The sequence below is a fragment of the Morus notabilis genome, unplaced genomic scaffold (assembly GCF_000414095.1).
Source record: "Morus notabilis unplaced genomic scaffold, ASM41409v2 Scaffold267, whole genome shotgun sequence".
NCBI classification, from domain to species: domain Eukaryota; kingdom Viridiplantae; phylum Streptophyta; class Magnoliopsida; order Rosales; family Moraceae; genus Morus; species Morus notabilis.
Genome location: NW_010359574.1, coordinates 1 through 19,439, shown reverse-complemented (window position 1 = coordinate 19,439; position 19,439 = coordinate 1). Strand labels below are relative to the sequence as shown.

Genomic DNA, 19,439 nt, shown 5'->3' with positions numbered 1-19,439 from the left:
AACAAAACTCAAAACCTATTGCTTAACTGGATTTTTTTTTCTCTCCCAGATCAATGATAGAGCAAGTACTTGTTTTATTATTATTATTATTATTTTTCCTTTTGCTGGGATCATTATACCAATACCAATGATCTGGTTTCAGACGCAAAAGTCAATTCGCATATTTATAAACAAAAATACTATTCGTCTATTAAGACCGAAAACAAACAACCACTAATGACACCTTGTTTTTGCTTATTTATATGCAAAAGACGAGGACTAGTGAATTACTCGCGCACACTCTGATACAAAAGCCGATTCCAGAATCCTTCAAAACCAGGATGCTCTATTGTGTACATCACAGTTCATATTCTTTGGCGACCTCAATTCTTTTTCAGTTTTCCAAAACCATAAATCCAATAAAAGAACATAGAAAGATAAGAGGATGAGGCCAACATAGAGCTTCCAACTACTACGATCCAAGCCGCACTCACCTGTAAGAACTTATTAATTTCTTCCTAGAGAAAAAATGGAGGAACCAAGCCAACGATAGAGCTGCTCTTCAGTTTTTGCCTCTACCTCTGTGCAGTTCAGCCCGACTCCTCCCGTTTTCACCCAAGCCCGCATATTGTCCAACAAAGGTGAGCAGCAAGAGCTACCATCCCTCATGACTTCCATGGAGAATTTCCAAGCGACAGCGTTTCTTCATTAAATGAACAACTTCTGTGAAGCATCAAGGTATCCATCCTACAGGAATCTGCAGAAATCCAAGAGGGCCACACGATCAGTTCATTGCACGCATAGAGAAAAACGAAGCTGTCAGTGCAACATTGCAAATAACCTAATATATAAACAACTCCTACAAGGATCGTTCATTTTGCAAACAGAAGGGAAAGAAGATATCACACTGATTTAACAAGTTCTTTGTTGGTATGAATACACAATTATCCTTTTAGCCTAAGCCAAATATCCAAAGACAATCGTCTAAACTTAGGTAATTGTTATCTGGCAGGTGGGCAAGAGAACCATAAATTGTCAAACTAAAAGGGCCAAGAAACAACCAGCTGTGATTATTCAATCTTTTCAAGCACATTTATTATTGTTGAGGCCCATTGGATCCCCTTGCATGGCGCAAAGTATCCAACTCTGGTGCCATGGGAACTCGATTAAGGTCCAAGGCGAAGACAATTTTTGTAAGATTATTATTTAAGAGCGAGATATGAAAATTCCTACTGTTAAATTGATTGGTAATTGAAGAATATAAAAAAAATCAAAAGAAAAAAAAAAATCAACATAATCCAAGTAAAACTTCCTAGGGGAAAAGCCATTACATTTTCTAACCCAAGCGCCAAACTCACCTCCTTGAACTAAAATGGAGCCTCAAAAGATTCATCCCAAACTTCTATACTTCCATTGGAGGCATCTTCACCATCTTCTTCCATAGAGAGCCTGAGATATTCTCTATGTGCAAAGCGGTCCCACTCTGTCAAGGAGGGATCATCACGTTCCTGTCCACATCAAAAGCCATTTGAGGCCATACATTCACAAAAAAACAAATAAGCACCATGAAATCAAAAAATTGTTATCTAATGGCGAAGAAAACCGGTTACTGCAGCCTACCTGTCGAATGAGAGATTGATCACGGCATTCAAAAGATATAAACTTGTTAAGATTGAAAAGGATATTGAAGACGTTTCCTGAAAGTTTGCTCTGTTTCAAGTCATGTAGCGTAATAGAGTCTTCCCTCTGCAAGCATAATTCCATTAATGAAATCAGACCTCTCCCTGAGAGTCGTATGAAAAGGAGAACTTGCCTTTAGCTAAAAATGTTTTCTTACCTCCGGTGCAATCATATCAACTATTTGACATCGAATATCCTCGAACAAAACAGGTTCTTGGCCCATGCATTCCATACGGTGCAGCTGCTCCTCATAAAAGTACTGCATTTCATTGGATGTCAGGACTCCATTCTCATCCAGATCTATGCACTTGAACCTATAAGATACAACTTAGAATTCACAACCAGTAGTAAAACCTGAACTGCCATTGCCAGAAGAGTACAAAATAGTAAGCTTAACAAAACATACAAAAAGCTTGTTCAAGTGAAAAACTCAAAGAAAGTGCATTCAGATTGACGCTTTAGAAAGATGTATTGCATATAAAATCAAAATCTACATGCTTTATATACCATTTTACAAATACTATATCTATATGAACTTTGTCAATATAATTTATACTTCCTACATTTTCTCTTTAAGAATGAAGGTTTTATCCACGTTTCTCAACAATTAATTTCCGGGAATAATGAGCATTAAAATACCTTACAAGAAGACCTCCTTGCAACATTACCTAGAAGTTTATAAACATTACCAAGTGGAGGGTGACTGAATATAACAGCATCTTACCAATACTCGAGGCTAGGCTCAGTTGACTTATCCTCCTCTGATAGTATAAAGTATACAAAATCTTCGTAACCCATCTTCCCCTCAATCTTGCTACTAAACTTCCGTGGGGCCTGGTGTGAAATCAAAGTAAAAAACACAAACAAAGCAAAACCTTTTGTCAGGAAATACTCTGTTCCACTTCAGAGCAGCAATTTAGTTTGACCTGAAACATCAAAAAGAAGAAAGTACTGGATAATACAAACAAACCTGTGAAAATATTCTATCAATGATCCTGTAGGTAAGGGCATGATTACCATATTTGATGAGGTTCTCTTTGTCAATCAAGAAATCATGGTCTGCGTCCAGCTCCCAGAATTTACAGTATATAACGTAAAAATGTTCATAAGAAAAGTATCTGAAATTTAGAAGAGAAACACAGATGACAAAAGTATTAATGTTTCTCGATCTCAACATTCAGGGACTGTATACAAAAACCAATCATTCTACTATAAAAACCAATCGTTCTACTATCTAATATAACTTTACACAAAATCCACCAGCAAACAAACCTCAGAACTTTGTTAATATCGTCTTCCTCATCCACACGTTGCATTGCAGCTATCAAATTTCCTCGCTTCAGCTCTCTAAGGGTAAGACGGCCATTTGCTGATCGATTTACGTAGTAAAATATCCTATATATGACAGTCTCAGCTGCATCAAGACCAAACAAGTGCCTCTGAGCTAATAAACATAATGAAGAAGCGTACATAATAAATGTTAGGGAGACTAATAAAATAACAACAATAAACAATACAACGACAAAGAAATCCAACTAGTCCGCAAAGGTTCTGAGCTAAATTAACTGACTAATTACTGAATTTTTTAGCTTAGAAAGGATGAAGATACGAGAGGGAAATAAAATGAAACTCCGCACATGCATCTAGTTAAGACTGCAAAGAACAAAAAGTTTGATCAATCTGTCTAAATACATTGAAGAAATATGAATAACCAAAATTGTCCCTTTCGCAGTAAGATATATTACATTTCAAGTACAAAAGCAATTCCAATTTCCCAAAAAAAAAAAAAAAAAGCAATACCATATCTTTCTTGAAATTCAGGTGTGCCCTTTAAGAATTCCAGCCCCAGATGGGTTGCCAAAAGCTCTTGAATAACAGGTTTGAAGTCTACCTGAATCCAAGTCAAATGTATAAAACAGAGAAGACGGAATAAATGCCAACGTAATTGCATATAACCACTAATAAAGCATCAAGAGCAGTTTTAAGCAAAATGAAATTTCGTGGGGCTGAAAACAAAAATTATAGGTGTAAAACAAACCTGAGAAAGATAATTGCAGTTTGGCTGCTTCAAAAGTTTAAATATCTTAGTCTCTGTATCCATAATCAGCATATTGCCATCAACCAAGTATTTAATGAAAGCATCCCTACAACAATTAAGGTACCAAATAATTAACAGGCAAAAGAATGGCAATCTGAGAATACAAATATATCTTCAAATAATAACATTAGTATTAAAAGGGAAACTTGTAGCGCACATGATAAATCCAATAGACCCACACAAGAATCAAGTGCATTACCTGGTCACCATCCCGGAGCATTCAGTATCGATCTTCCTGAAAAGCGCAGAGGAGAAAAGTGTTGGAAGTTTGCATATTTCCTTCGTAATTGGCTTAAACTCTGCACAGGTAAACAGAAAACTTCAGATACTTTCTCCCCTCATATTCTACTTCCATTTTCCTTCCAGAGAGATGTTCACAAGAAGATGAAGAATAAAGGAACTAAGCAACAGAGAGCTCAGATGAATATCCCACCATGCATTCGCAATCCGTCATTATGTTTCAAGAAAAATTCGTCCACCCTAGAAAAACACTGTTCCTTTAGTCCCTTCGGTGGAGGCCGACCATTCTGGAAATAGAACTGTGAGCATACGACACCATACAACAATATGAGTTTCTAAACAAGAGAAACAAAAACAAAGCAGGAATTCCCAAGTTCATAAGCAAAACTTCGAATAGTGAACTATTAACTGTCAGAAACGTGTCCAACCTGAGGAATGACTTCTCGCGCTGGTTCAGGGACCAACTTTAGCGGAGAGCCAAGAGGAGGACTGCTTCGCTGCTTTGAAAAGCGCGGAGAACCAGAAGAACTTCTAGGAGAAAGTGGCGGGGTGCTGCCGGCAGGAAACACCGATGGCAAGGTGTTGCCACCGGCGGAATTCGGGCTAATCGTATTCGAGAGGGCATTGAAAGGAGTGCCAGCCTTTGCCTCATCAATCAAAGATTTCACCTGTCAGACCACATGAGATAAGATGAATAATTAACTTAACACAACTTTGCTTATTGAGTAATTCAACGTCCCAATATGTGATCAACCAAATAATAAACCCTGCTTTAGAGCAAACCAGAAACTATCTAGCTTTCAGGATAAGAAATTCTCATCCAAAACACAAGACAATTATGGATTGGAAATAAATTACCAGCCGCCCAGTTTCGGGAAGGGAAAGCCACTGAGAAAACAAATTGTCAGCAATTTGAGGGCTCGGTTTTAGCGCAAACGGAGACAACTCTGGAAGATGCAACAAATCAGGATCCAAACAAGTACTATCGCCCATAGAATCGATGTCCATAGTACAGATAATTTTTCTTTTAAGCTTTCCGAACTACCAAAACTCAATGATTTCCAAAACAATCAATGTTCAATTCTTGAACAGAAACAGCACATTTCAAATCGTCAAACACGGAAAAGCAAAGAACTATCAACATCACCAACGACAAGCCAAACCCTTTTCGTTTCAAGTCGCAACAACTTCCGATTTTGTTCGTCTTTACAGGAATTTCAAATGAAAAAACCCTAGCTTCCAAGCGAAAATTCAAATGAAAGTATTCCAAATGCTCCGGAAATACACTTCCGTACAAGTAAACGAACCAAGAGAAGCTCTAGGAAAGAAGCTGTAAACCCGCGAACCAAAAACCCTAGCTTCGCATAGAAAGTTCCAGAGCCAGTACCAAACCTTCCAGAACTTTAACCAAAAACAAAGTTTCAATTCCGATTATCACTTCAACTTCTACGAAAGCTTTTCGCTAGTTTAAGAAAGAAGCTAACCATAACCAAGCTCAAATTACAGCCTCGGATTACAACCTTCACAGTTCGAAACACAAAGTTCAATCGGACAATTTCGAGAAAACCAAACAAATGATTTCACAAACCCTTCCCGAAAACAATCCTGCTTCCGGTTCAATAAAAGTTCCAAAAAAAAAAAAAACTTTATCGGGTAACCGGAAAACCAATCGACTACTTATCGGAGACGAAGTGGTGGTCGCCGGAAAATTCAGATTCCAAGAGAGAGAGAACTTCTTGAGTATGTTTTATGTTGGGAAGAAGAGGAGAGAGAGAGATAGACGGAGAGTGTGTGTAACTGTAGGAACCGGAGGAAAGAGCAGAAGGGGCAAACCCGTTAAATAGGAAGGAAGAGAGCGGACAGAGGGCCACGTATGCTTTTGTAACGGAAACCGCAGAGTCCGGAGAATTTGTGGTTAACACTCTCGTTCGCTGCCTAAGTTTGTTATGTACAGTTCGTACTTTTATACGGTGACGGCATTAATTAACGTCACGTGAGTCTGTATATACCGCCATTTTTATTTTAATTAATCAGCGGCGCCGCCTTTAACACGCAAAGTGTATAATAACTAATCCAAGCGATTTAGTTTAAGCAAAACGACGTCACATCATGGAGTGGAACCAATAGCTCAGCAAGATGAACGATGTTGGCATGATAGAAAAGTAAACCAGAAGACAGAAAACGACACTGATCAATTAGAACGAGAAGAAACTAATTAGTGAAATTTTGAGATATATTAATGTGATTCACAGTGACATAAATACATAATAACGGAGCAAAAATAAAAATACATGAAGATTTATAATAATTTATTTTCAATTTGAGAGCTATATCTACTGTGGGGGGTGAGAGAATTTCACTAATTTGAGAAGAAATTACACGTTTTTTTCTCGGTGTGAGACTTCGGGGAATTTTTGATCTATAACCCACTATTTATAGCTTAGGTCACTGCCTATAAACCTTCCTCATTTAAATTTGAGATATTTCTCTTAGCTTTTGAGATAGTTTCTCAAAAGAAAGAGATTATAATCAATTAGTATAGTTTCCATACAAAGCTCGACTTTTAAAGCAAATCTTGCGAATTCATTATCTTCCCGTAGCCTCGACTTCGTAAGAGTCGGGTGAAGTCTCTTTGCCCTTGATGTAGCCTGAAGCTTCGTCTCCTTGAACACTTCTTGAAGCCTTGCGAAGTCTCGACTCCTTAAACACTTAGTCTTACGAAGCATCGACTCCTTAAACACTTTCTTGATATTGAGAAGCCTCGACTCCGTAAGGATTGGACGAAGCCTCTTCTCCCTAGGCACAGCCTGAAGCCTCATTGATCATAATTAATAAAAGGATTAATAAAAAGAAAGGACATTCTCTGGTACGTTGTTGTACCGGTATGTTAAGTTTTTTTTAACTATTTAATGTGCATAAAATTACGTAAAAGTTAAAAAGTATACAGATTTAACGGTTATAAAAACTTAACCTACCGATACACCAAAATATCAGAAAATCTTCCTAAAAAGGAAAAACAAATATTAAAAAAAAAACTCATCTTCTTCTTCAAAAAAAAAAAAAACCTCTCCAAAGAAAACATCCCCTCCCCATTCTTGCCCACCGCCTCATCGTCGTCCATAGTCCCCCGTGTCCACCTCCGTTAACACTCCGATGTTGTTCCGGCAATTGGAAGAGACAAATCTAAAGTTTTTGATATCTTCAAAACTTGATTGGTCTGCACACAATGAGGACCGACCGAACGGTCTTTCTTTCCAACAAATGCATTAATATTTTTCAGTTTGCGTGTACTTTTAAAAAAAAAATTCCGACGTTTTTATCCATATCATAGCAATACAAAATAGATAAATCACCTAGTATTTTTACACATACTATGGCATTATTTTTCACTTATTTTCTAAATAAAATTCACCTTTTAATTCAAAATAATTATAATGGTAAAAATAAATTATCGTTGCACCATCCATCAAATAACTTAATGATGAGAAAAATATAGAGGTTTATAAGACTAGCAATACAAAATAGATGTCACCTCGGTAAACTATACATGTCAAAACGCCACCTCAGTAAACTCATCATTAAGTTTAATGTCACTAATGTAGGTGACCCTCGTACTATATTATAACATTATGCTACAAAGTCTCTTTGAACATTCTTGAAGCTTCTTAAAAAGTCGACTTTTTTGTCGTTATTGTTAAATGTTGATGACGTGGTACCAAGTTGTTCTTGTACTCTTAATGAGCTTCTTGATGACATTAGGTTTTTTTAATAGGTCTCTGTTTTTACCCTACAACAAATTATATACCCGGAGAGACGACAAAACATTAAATACGACACTAAAAAGCCGTAATGATCATAAGGGGAAAAAAAGTTGAAAGATAAACAACGTGAATACAAAAACGACAAGACAAAGGAAAGATATGAAATCGAGGAGACTACATTTGAAAACGAATATAATATAGAATACGATTAACGACATAAACCTCAAAACGACATCAAGAAGTTGGTAAAACCACAGGAGACATAGAAACGACATCAGTGTCAACGACGAGCACTGAAAAACCAACAATAAATTAACTAGGACATCACGATAGAGACAGCATTTATGCAAGAACGACCAAGCATGACAAACGACATGTCACCATGAATATGGAACGACAACACCTGAAAACGGTACATGGAACGACAACACTTGAAAACGGCATAAAGCTTATCAAAAAGACAACAGCACACAAAATAACTCTTCAAAATAATAACCGTATCGATGAGAAGATATTTTAAACCTATAAAGTAGAAAACGAAGTCACCCTAGAACGACAAAGTCTAGAAGAACAGGGATCTAGAGACGACGTCAACAAGCTTTTTTGAGTAAATAATATCTTTCAAAGCAAATTTTATACCTATTGAAAAAATTTTGAAATTGCAATAAATGACATTTATTAGAAACAATATAGAAGGAAATATCAACGATGAGGGCTGGACAATTATAGGGAGGACAAGAGGTGCAAGAGAATTTTGGAAGTTTTAAAGATTTTTATGTAAATCTACTAATTTTATATACCCCGAAATTCATGTTATCAATTTTAAGTCCCCTTCCAAAATGTATTGTCTTCCCATCTCTCTCTGTTTTTTTTTTTTTTTCCTTTTAATTTAGAATAATGACATCAATAAGTTAAAAAATACGCAACGGGCTTATTAACGACATTACATACTTGAATCACATATACATGTTGAATCATACGAGCGTAAGCAACAACATTAAAAAGTGGTTTTATTAAAAAGGGGAACGATCCTAACTCTAAAAAAGACAATCCAGAAAAAACGGCATGAATTGAAAATTTGACATGAAAAACGACATTAATTTTAAACGACAAAGATTAAAATGAACAAAGGCAATACGTAACAATAATACGAACGACATTAACGATACAGAATCACATCCACTGGAAAAAAGACATCAATCAATTTAATTGATAATTGATTGATGTCCATATAACTTGTGTGAAGAGAAGGAAATGTTCCTTCTTTCAAATGAAAAATAAATAATAGTAAATAACGCATAGATGCATCTAGTGTTTCATATTACATCATACCTATATTTAATCAAGTAATTTACAAAATGGAGGAGTTATTGCTTTAGAACGGCGAATAATAGATAATGAAACAAAATTGATTGGGTAAACTATGGGAAGGAAATAATTACAGATAATAAATTGAAATAAACAACCGAAAATATCCGCAAGGAGGCCATTTAAAAAAAAAAAAAAAAAAAGTGAACGCAAAGAGGATATAATAAACATAAACTACAACAAAAAAATAAGCGACAAAAGGTATAGGAAAACGACACAAATCACGATACGACAAAAAGAACAAAAACGAATTCAATAGGAAAGGGGGCAGGAATAGTTGAAGAACCCCCGCGTTGACTGGTAATCCACCACAATGAAGTTTGACCCACAAGAAGTCCATCATCCAGGGAGCTTTTTTGAAATTTCAGAAATCATGGAGGACATGATTGAAAGCTGAGAAACTTTGGTGAAAAAGTTTTTGATATTTACGCGGAGTCCCTACATATAAATTCATGACGAAAAAGCCACAAAACTTCTTGCGATATTTCTTCCACCTCAAGGCTTCGAGCTCTCTGTTTTCAATTCATCTCTTATAGCTCCTTAAAAGATTTTCAATTAAGTTAAGAATCTCTGCAATTTTTGTTTTGGGAACAATCACCGGAAGCCATGAACATATTTTCGAAGAAACCCACTGCCAAAGGTTCGTGCCAATTCGTAGCTCTTAAGATTTCTTCTTCCTCATCGATCCTTCTATTTTTTTCAGAACAATTATAGAGATTCATTGTGCGTCTATTTGTATGAGAAGATTTGATCGAATTTTCTTTTTCTCTGAATTATTATTTTCAGAATTTGATGTTGTTTTGACCCTTTATCTTTTCCTGCTGATCTTGGATCAGTATTTTGTAACGATTTTTGTTTTGATTTTGGATACAGAGGCTCTTCGGGAGAGTAAGAGGGAGATGTCAAATGCTGCCAGAGGTATTATTTTCGAATTTCACTGAAATTTTCTATTTAGTTCTTCAAAATTATAATAAATTTTTGGTTTTGAGAAGTGAATTAATGGAGCAGGTATCTTTAGGGAAAATTAAGGAAAAAGTCATTGGATTTTGGGGTTACAGATAAATTGGGATTAAGTGGATATTGGCTTAGAAATTTAGAATTCTCACGTTGTATTTTTGCCCTGTGTTTTTCTTTTCCATTCAGGTATAGAGAGGGAAATTGGAGCGTTGCAATTAGAAGTATGTTAAAATCTTCCAAATTATTTTCATCTTCTATATGTTTTGGCAATAGACATCTGATTTAGTTTTTTTTGTCTATTTTTTTTTTTCCCTCAAAACATCTCAGGAAAAGAAGCTTCTTGCTGAGATAAAGAGAACTGCTAAAACAGGGAATGATGTACGGTTCTGTTTTGTACTTGACTGGATTGACACCAAATATTTCTTAAACCTCTTTTACCTTGCCCTTGTTTTTGTATTCTGCAGGCAGCAACGAAAACTCTGGCCCGGCAGTTGGTCAGACTAAGGCAACAGATATCCAACTTACAAAGTAGTCGAGCTCAAATGAGAGGCATAGCAACTCATACACAGGTTGACCGAAATCTCTCTTCATTCGTGTGTGGGCATTTGTACGAGTAGGTGTGTGTGTTTGTATCTTGTCACGCTGGCATCGTGCTTAGAAATGCTTAAAATACCCTTTTGCAGGCAATGCATGCTCATTCTTCAGTTGCTGTTGGAATGAAGGGTGCCACTAAGGCAGTGGCAGCTGTGAATAAGGTTAGATGCCGTATAGATGCGATGGTTTTCTGTTTTTATATAGGTTTGGTCATTGGTGATTGACATGTTTCGTTTGCAGCAAATGGCCCCTGCAAAGCAAGCGAAGATCGTTCAAGATTTTCAAAAGCAGTCTGCGCAAATGGATATGACTGTAAGATTTATGTTGAGTTTAAGGAGTAGGCTCCACATAGAGCAAACTTCACGTCTGATTATTGGTTCCGTGTTTTTGGGGCTTAATGGTATAAATTTTTTCATTCAGACGGAGATGATGTCTGACGCAATAGATGATGCCCTGGATGACGATGAAGCTGAAGAAGAGACCGACGAGCTGACAAACCAGGTAGGTTCCTCTGATTGCCTTCATTTATTTCCATTTCCCTTAAGATGAATCTTTTCCACGAACTTCTTCTTAAAAAAAAGAAACAAAGTAAGAAAAAGAGCAAGGTATGCTGAATTTTGTTATACGGTAATCATATTAATCAAGAATGTACCAAAAATATTCCAACTTGAACTGCTTTGAAAGATTTCTATTTGTATGCGTGACTTGTATCCGTGGATATAAATTGTATCATTGCTAGTAGACTTGATCCTTGGCAATTGATGGCTTCATTTTTATTGTTTGGCAGGTGCTAGATGAAATTGGTGTGGATATCGCTTCACAGGTTGGTATCATTGATTGTACCTCTCTCTCTCTCCCCCTCTCTCTGTCTGGATTTTGTCGTTGGTCAGTACTTGATTCATTGTTCTATAAGCTGATTACGAGCATACTTGAACTCTTTGTAGCTTTCAGCGGCTCCAAAAGGAAGAATTGCGAGAAAAACGACTGAGGACGCTAGCAGGTACCCTTTCTCTTCCTTTCTCATTATACTTCTACCATTGTTGTCTGAAGTCCTCAACTTTTAATGTTAGTCCGTATAAATTTTATTTCAACGCATGTTTTTGTGGAATGTTGCATATGTGTGAAGACATCATGTGCAAAACTTTTGCTAATGAATATTCACCTCCTGGCACTTCCAGTTCCGGTATTGATGAGCTTGAGAAGAGGCTGGCAGCTCTCAGAAATCCATGAACTGCAGATTGGCACCCTTTGTTATCGCACATAGCTCTGCACGACTGTACATGTAAATATTTTGCCCATTACTTTACGCATTTAGGCTTGTATTGTTATGCAAACATTTTGCATCTTTAGATAACGTTGCTGGCTATTTTTAGCAAATGCTACTGTATACATTCAATGAGAGATATTGTGTGTTTGTTTCATAAGTTCAATCTACTGTACAAACTCATTTTTTACGGTATTTTTTTTCATAAAAATTTCTGCCAAACTTCTATGTTTAAATCTATGAATTAAACGGGCTAAATGATTACACACGCAGAGGAACCTTATTATAAGTGCCGCTGGAATATATAGATATGCCAACAAATTTGTATGGACCTCCAAGTACTGTGATTTTATTTTTTCTGCATAATTATTTACAATGTTAGGTAAGTCAACGTAAAAAGCCATATCGGTTCTTTCATTCAAAATGGTGTTAATTCCATGTCACGGAGTCAACAAAATAGCCCTCAAAATGTGATATCAGACTGGTCTCAATGAGGACGTGTATTATATATAATAAGAAAGGAATTATTACAGTTTCTCGAATCCGGTACAGAAAGACCCCTCCAAGAAAAAGTTCACATGTAGAAAGACCGCATGTAAATTCTCTGCTCTAGGGGATTCGTGTATCAAGTATCAACGTTACAATGGCCAAATGCTCATGTAGAGATAATGACAAAACAAATGCCAGAGGATACATCCGTCATAAAAGATATTGGTGGCGATTAGATGAACCCCATGTACAAAGAGTGAAAGGAAAAAAAAATAAAAAATCAGTAATTCATCACGTAGAGGGGTATTTATCAATAAGCTGCATAAAAGAACGCTCTCCTTCACTTCCTAATAGAAAGGAGTTCAAAGCTACGGAGAGGATCGTCTCGGGCGCCTCTTGCGGCTGACGTGCGAGTATACGATGATTTGGCTTCAAACCCAGGCAGAATTCTTTGTGTGGTTGAAGGACGGCCACTACTCGACACTATTCGACTTGTACGGTTCTCGCTGGGCTCCGCTGAAGAGCTTGGCTTGCCGCTTGAGATGATTGCTTTTCTTGAACTGCTGCCATATCGGGAAGAACTGCGGCCTCTTTCAGGTTCAGGGTGCTGAAAAGGGCAACAAGAACCATCCATAAAAACATTTGAAATGCGAAAAGTGAAAATCTACTGCATCATTTGTTATCAGTTGAACTTCAAGTGAACTGATCTGAAGCTGGATGAGCGAGTGTATCATACAAGCACACAGTGACTGAAAGGACACTTATGTTATCGAGACAAATTTATGTTTGTATCTAAATTTTTCTCGAGTTCTATAGTCACTTTTCAACATTCAGTCATGGTGCCGGTATATTTTAAACATTAACTACACAGTCCATACCAAACAGACGATTCAAAGAGTCAACAAGACAGAAAATATCCAAATACAAACATGTAAATTCACTAGAATGTAAGGGGGGAAAAATGGTTAAGAAAAAGGTGAAGAGTAGAATTCAAGCAAAACCACAAAAAAAAAAAAAGAAAAGGTGGAGAGTAGAAGTTTACCGCATCTTTCGAGGAAGGTACTTCTTCATAAGTCCTGTATTTTGAAAGATCATTACGTGGACTGGAACCTGATACATGCCTCCTGGAAAATGCTTCAACTGCACCAGAGAATCTATCCCGAATCTCTTTCCCAACTGGACAAGGCAATTGCATAATCATCATTTTTGAGAAGGGTGTCGAGAAAAATATAGGACACAGAATCAAAAAATTTACGTAAAGGAAACGAAAGTTATAATGATTGTTACTGAAAAAATATCATTTTCAAAGGACAACATAATAACACAATACTTAAAAACTTGTTATTCAGATCATCAAATATGGTTGGGTTCAAAGAGAGCAGACCTGAGATTCTTTCCGGTCTTTCTACAGATGGTCCAGCATTCAGACCCGGTTTTCCACTGGCATGCTAAAACAGAGAGAAGGACATGATAAGTAAAGTTCCTAGCAAATAAAAACTTATACGTAGAAAGCTTAAATACTGACCCGTCCCCTGGAGCTGGCACCAATCTGGGGATACTTTAACACGGTCCAGTCAAACACATAATCAAATTGATAACCTGCACGTTAAGTGTTAAATAAAATTAAAAAGGAATCAACCTGACAAACACAAAATAATACTTGTTTAGCTAACTGCTGCGTACAAACAAAGTAATGTAACCAAGGTAAAGTAAAAGGAATAATAGATCCAATTAACTATATAGAAACTAAAGATCATAGCTGCAATTGCAAAAGTACCTTCTCGAATAAATAAGTCTCTAAAAAGTCTCTTCAAATATGAATAATCTGGTTTATCTTCAAACCGCAATGATCGACAGTAGTGAAAGTAGGAGACAAATTCTGATGGAAATGACTTGCAAAGGACCTGTCATGCATATTACAAAATTATTACCAGATGTCAATGCTACCAGCCTATAAGGTGTACGTGTCACCTATACAAGTACACTTGTTCACGAGTGCATTAAGCATAAATACGGTTTGCTTGGCAAACCTGGATTGCCTAAAACCTAAAGGAATGTTGATGTCTATGTCCACGATCATGGATATAATTTCCGAGTGAAGAGTGAAGTGCTGCGCAAAAAAGTACAAGTATAGAGAGCTGTGATACCTCTATGGGAGTAGAGACCTTCTTCTCACTGATCTTATCATATTTTTGCTTTTTGGTGCCAGCTTTTAACCCCTGCCAAGGAAGACTGATGAACAAAGAATAAAGTTAGATTAAGAACAAGTGATGATGCGTCAACTACCCAACACAGAATATAACAAAAACAAAAATCCATGGTTACAGAATCTTCAACCTTCCTCTCAGGAAATACATAAGCACATAACCGAGAGATTCCAGATCATCCCTTCTGCTTTGTTCTGCGGGCGCAGTAAAATGACAAACAGATTAAAACATAATGCCAGATAATTTAAATATGTGGTTCTACTTCCTATTGGATATTATGTTATAGTATAGAAAATAACTCACCAATACCAAGGTGAGTGTTAACACTTGCATAACGAGCTGTGCCTGTGAGGTTCTTGTTCTCCCTGAAATATCAGGAAAGGAGAAAAATGATGCGCTACACACATTTGCAGAATGAATCTACCTAAGCACACTAGAATAGGATAGAAGCCTAAAATCTTGGGACTTGTCTTAATACATGCACAACATTTTACTTCTTTCCAATTCATGGAAAGATGAAAAGAAAAGAAAAAGAGAGTTGAGTTTAATATTGAGCAATTCGCTATTTGATAGATCATCTGTTGTTTTCATCATCCCTGATACAATTACTAACGCTTTCATCCTCAAACTGGACTAATCATAAGAGAACATGTACCACAAGAAGAGATATTGCGTAGGGAATACATTACTTATTTTGACATATTCATAGTACAACAAAAGAAAAGAAAAAAAAAAAAGTAATACATGTTAGTTTATTGACCTTGATTGCCTGATACATGCCTAATAAATTATTGTGGTTGTCTAATTACGTAACAACATTTTTTTGAAACATACAAAATCTACCTGTAAGGTATGTGCTTATGAGTTTGAAGATCCCTGTACTTCTTTGCAAGACCATAATCAATAATGTACACCTGCGAGAAAATAACCCAGTAAGACCTAAGAGTTATATAGGCCCCGTTTAGAATGTATACTCAAACCATGATTCTTAATTCTGACGTTTGAAATTCAAATTTTTGGGAGAGGAAAACCCTGTAACAGATTCAATGATTTGAGCTTGAGCATACGAAACAAACAGACCCATAAAATCTATATACAGGCCATGAGTCCTAAAAGATGGAATATAGCCATTTTATTATTGATTAATTTGCAATTAAAAAAGCTCCATTTATAAATATCAATCAACAAAAATACTTACAAAAAAATGACGCAAAAGTTACAAAATTTACTTAACAAAAATTTACGCAAAAACTTACTCAACAAAAGTAGTTGCAAAATTTTCAGCTGTACATTAATTATTAAAAAATGCCAAAACTTGCCGAGAGACAAGCACGTATATTGGATTCTATTCGTGAAATAAAGAGTTAACTACAGAAGAATGAATTACCTGATTGGCTTTACGGCCTAGCCCCATTAAGAAGTTGTCAGGCTTTATATCACGGTGAAGAAAACCTCTTGAATGCATGTATTCAACTCTGTTAATCTGTGACATAGAAAAGAGCAGGAGGTGAACATATTATCTTGGGACTTCATGACTGATTTTAATAAAATGAATTAAAATTACTTACTAATTGATCTGCCATCATCAATACTGTCTTCAACGTCAATTTTCGATTGCAATAGTTGAATAAATCTTCTAAACTTGGTCCAAGAAGGTCAATAACCATAACATTGTATTCACCCTCAACTCCAAACCACTTCAGGTGGGGAACTCCCGCTTCAATAGAAAAGAGGAACTAATCAACTTTGAGAAGACAAGTTTTTAGTACGAAAATTCTCCAAATGTATGTATACTGTATGGTAATACATGCACCTTGAGATATAATTAGTTTGCAGACTTTAAAAGTACCGTATTTTTGCTAAGTTTTGAAGTTTTCGTATATTTAAAATGTATGTCGTGATTTGAAGAAAACAAAATCATGAATATCTTTTAGTAACTAAACAAACTAATATAAATGCGGGTCTTCATCCCACCTTCCACTTCCCTTTTATTTTATTTATTATTCCGCAACTATCACGGTAACATGCACACACAGAGAGACAAGCTATATGTCATCTAGATACAAAGAAGAGCTTACTTCCTCCTTGAAGAAGCATATACAATTTTGATTCATAGTGAAGTTGCGGATGCTTGGTCTTCGTAGGTTCCTGTAATTTGGTGCGCAGAAATTTAGGTCTTTCAATATTGTATAAAAGGTTCAATATAAGACCGAAGTTGAAGAAGCACACAGCATTTGAGACCATAAATCAAAACACACAATTTATTTTACTTTTCCAGTAAAAAACAGAAATTGCATGTTACTGGAACAGATTGGAGGACGTTTTGCATGCAGCTTTCTAATTACAAATACGGAGTTTATTCCAGTATTCAACATCCAAAATGTCTTTTTGCTCACCAAGGAAAACAAAACATTTAGTTTCTTTTTGACAACATCTTCACGACCTCTACTTCCATAAATGAATTCTAACACCTTAGGTCCATAGATAATGTTTAAAGCAACAGAACCCATATATATCATACTATACGGAAGGGAATAGAAAATAAAGCTGAATGAAATGGATTAACTTACAAGCTTGACAGCAACCTCCTCTCCTGTTTGTACATTAACACCTAAAAACAACCACAAAAGGAACAATTTTTAGAAAGTAAAGCACAAAAACACACAATGCTAATGGCTAAATACATAATCAGAAAACCCACACAAAAAAAAGACACAAGAGGAACAATAATACCTAAATAGAGCTCCCCAAAAGACCCACTCCCAATCTTCCTTCCAAGCTTAAACTTATTTCCAATCACATGATCCATCATCAAATTTCAACTCAGAAACTCGATCGAGAGGCTAAAAACGGCTGTTTTCACCAAGATTTATGCTCAATTTAGCCTTTATTTGACCACAATATCATATCCACAAAACAATGCGCCCCAAATCTACAAAGATTTCCCCAACTGACGCCCACCGATTCAACAAAAAAAAAAATATATCAGCTTTTGCCTAAAAATCCGCCGAATGAAAGAATTAAACGTCGCAGTCCCAGCATCAGATCAACATCAAGAGAAATAAATGAAAATCAAAATCTAACGGCTTTCAACGCAATCCTCCAAACTGAATCTTCTCCGTTTCCGAATAAAACAAATTCCAAATCTTCAATCCCCGATAACGTATCGGAACCCTAATTCCGACAAATTGACCTACATTTAACCGGCAACGGTTGGATTAAACTCCAGAGGGCAAAAAAAAAAAAAACGTAAAAACAAAAACAAAATCTTGTCGGCAAAAACCACCTGGAATTCACCGAATCAGCGGCGATTTAAGGCTTCGATTTCGGGCCGTACAGAAATGCTGGATTTCGAAATCAACGCAATGAAGAACGGAACATGGAGAGGAGAGAAGGGGAAAGAGATGGAACGAGAAGGAGAGAGAGAGAGAATGAGAAGAGAAAGGAAGAAGAAAAAGAAAAAGCAGGTTGGAAATTTATATTTGTTTTCTTCCCATTTGTTTTAGTTTTAGTTTAGTTTTTTTTTTTTTTTTGGGTTTTGGGGTTAATCTGTTGGTACTGTTTTGGTTTTAAGTTTAAGTGTTTTTTTTAGAACTTTTTTTTTCTTTCTATTTTATTTTCTCTGCCATTTTTTCTTCGTTGTTTTAATTATGTCTATTTTTTTTATTGTAAATAAATAGGAGGAGTAGAGGGACGCCTGGCCCGTTTGGGCTGTCAAAGTCAGGAATTTTTTTTATTTTATTTTTATGAAAGTCAGGAAAACTTGTTTACATTTTACAAAACGTGACTGCCTTTCTCTCTCTCTGACACGTTTTATATTTAATTTAAAAGGATTTTCCAAGCTGGTCCAGATTTTACACGTTCTTGGTCTATCATCAAATAATCAAATATCAAATAATGGATATTCTCATTTCTAATCTCTTTTCCCTCTCTCTGTTTATTTCATTTGAGAGTAGGAAAGTTCCGTTTTTCTTTTCTACGACAAAATCAAAAATACTTATCTGGAATTTGAATTTTGAGCTCTTTTGACTGTCGCTATTTAATTTTCCAATTTGGGGTTTTTTTTTTTTTGGCTAATGTCACTTTTTAATAATTATGAGTACCTCGTTCAGTTCGCGAATTTGAATTGAAATTTGATTTTATGTGAAACTTTTTTATCATAACAAAAAAAATTAAATGTGACTTTTTATGAAAATTTTTAACGGTAGTAAAATTAAAATTAAAAACTCAAATCGATGGAAATGAACGAGACCATCTTTTTTGCTTTTTTTTTCTTTTTTGAGAATTTACCTCTTTAAGAAAATGCTAAATCACGGTGGGAAGTAATTAGGCGACTGTTAGTTACTTTAATGCTGGCATTTAGTTAAAAAAGAGATACGAGGATTAGACAGTGGTAAATTCCGTAAAATTAGTTGGCACTTGTAAGAATTTAAGACGTGGGTAGTTATAGTTACAACTGGATTAGTATTATCTTTTTCTCAACCAAAATTTAAGATTAATATTATCCTTGCTCCTCTCTCTCTCTCTCTCTCTCTCTCTCTCTCTCGCTGGAACATTTCTCTATTCTTCATTAATCTATGGTGTTTGAGAACCAAGTGGCAAGCAGTTTTGGAGTTTTAATTTTAAATCGCTCCAAACAAGCTATTTGTCACTTTATATAAAGAAGTGGACGTGTTTAAAGTCAGCAAAATATTTGACTGAAGAATCAAAAACTTAAAAATAAAAGAGACATAATTCTAAGGTTACTTGGATTAAAAAAAATAAGGAAAGAAAAATACGCTCTAGAGTTTTACAATAAGACT

General features: G+C 35.8%; 3 protein-coding genes across 3 annotated transcripts; 1 reads left to right on the top strand and 2 right to left on the bottom strand.

The window, feature by feature from the left end:
• Positions 1–34: 34 nt before the first annotated feature.
• Positions 35–5,918, bottom strand: LOC21389374 (serine/threonine protein phosphatase 2A regulatory subunit B''alpha). Its single transcript, XM_024163397.1, has 13 exons — positions 4,856–5,918; positions 4,426–4,665; positions 4,191–4,296; positions 3,957–4,056; positions 3,698–3,803; positions 3,460–3,550; positions 2,932–3,073; positions 2,630–2,777; positions 2,384–2,493; positions 1,817–1,973; positions 1,600–1,725; positions 1,338–1,487; positions 35–736 (listed from the first exon to the last, which is right to left on the bottom strand). Exons 1-12 carry the CDS (start codon positions 5,003–5,005, stop codon positions 1,347–1,349), a joined length of 1,617 nt encoding a protein of 538 aa, XP_024019165.1. The 5' UTR covers positions 5,006–5,918; the 3' UTR covers positions 35–736; positions 1,338–1,346.
• A 3,607-nt stretch (positions 5,919–9,525) lies between these two features.
• On the top strand, positions 9,526–12,107 carry LOC21389373 (vacuolar protein sorting-associated protein 2 homolog 3). Its single transcript, XM_024163402.1, has 11 exons — positions 9,526–9,766; positions 10,000–10,044; positions 10,270–10,304; positions 10,411–10,461; positions 10,548–10,652; positions 10,767–10,838; positions 10,918–10,989; positions 11,098–11,178; positions 11,465–11,500; positions 11,622–11,677; positions 11,856–12,107. Exons 1-11 carry the CDS (start codon positions 9,733–9,735, stop codon positions 11,905–11,907), a joined length of 639 nt encoding a protein of 212 aa, XP_024019170.1. The 5' UTR covers positions 9,526–9,732; the 3' UTR covers positions 11,908–12,107.
• Positions 12,108–12,410: 303 nt separating this feature from the next.
• Positions 12,411–18,070, bottom strand: LOC21389372 (casein kinase 1-like protein 6). The gene is made up of 16 exons (XM_010094762.2): positions 17,924–18,070; positions 17,722–17,830; positions 17,371–17,587; positions 17,208–17,248; positions 16,716–16,785; positions 16,206–16,354; positions 16,025–16,120; positions 15,481–15,551; positions 14,941–15,002; positions 14,768–14,831; positions 14,578–14,662; positions 14,208–14,334; positions 13,956–14,029; positions 13,815–13,878; positions 13,473–13,606; positions 12,411–13,037 (listed from the first exon to the last, which is right to left on the bottom strand). The coding sequence occupies exons 3-16, from the start codon at positions 17,447–17,449 to the stop codon at positions 12,771–12,773; spliced, it is 1,383 nt and encodes a 460-aa protein (XP_010093064.2). The 5' UTR covers positions 17,450–17,587; positions 17,722–17,830; positions 17,924–18,070; the 3' UTR covers positions 12,411–12,770.
• Between the last annotated feature and the right edge of the window lie 1,369 nt (positions 18,071–19,439).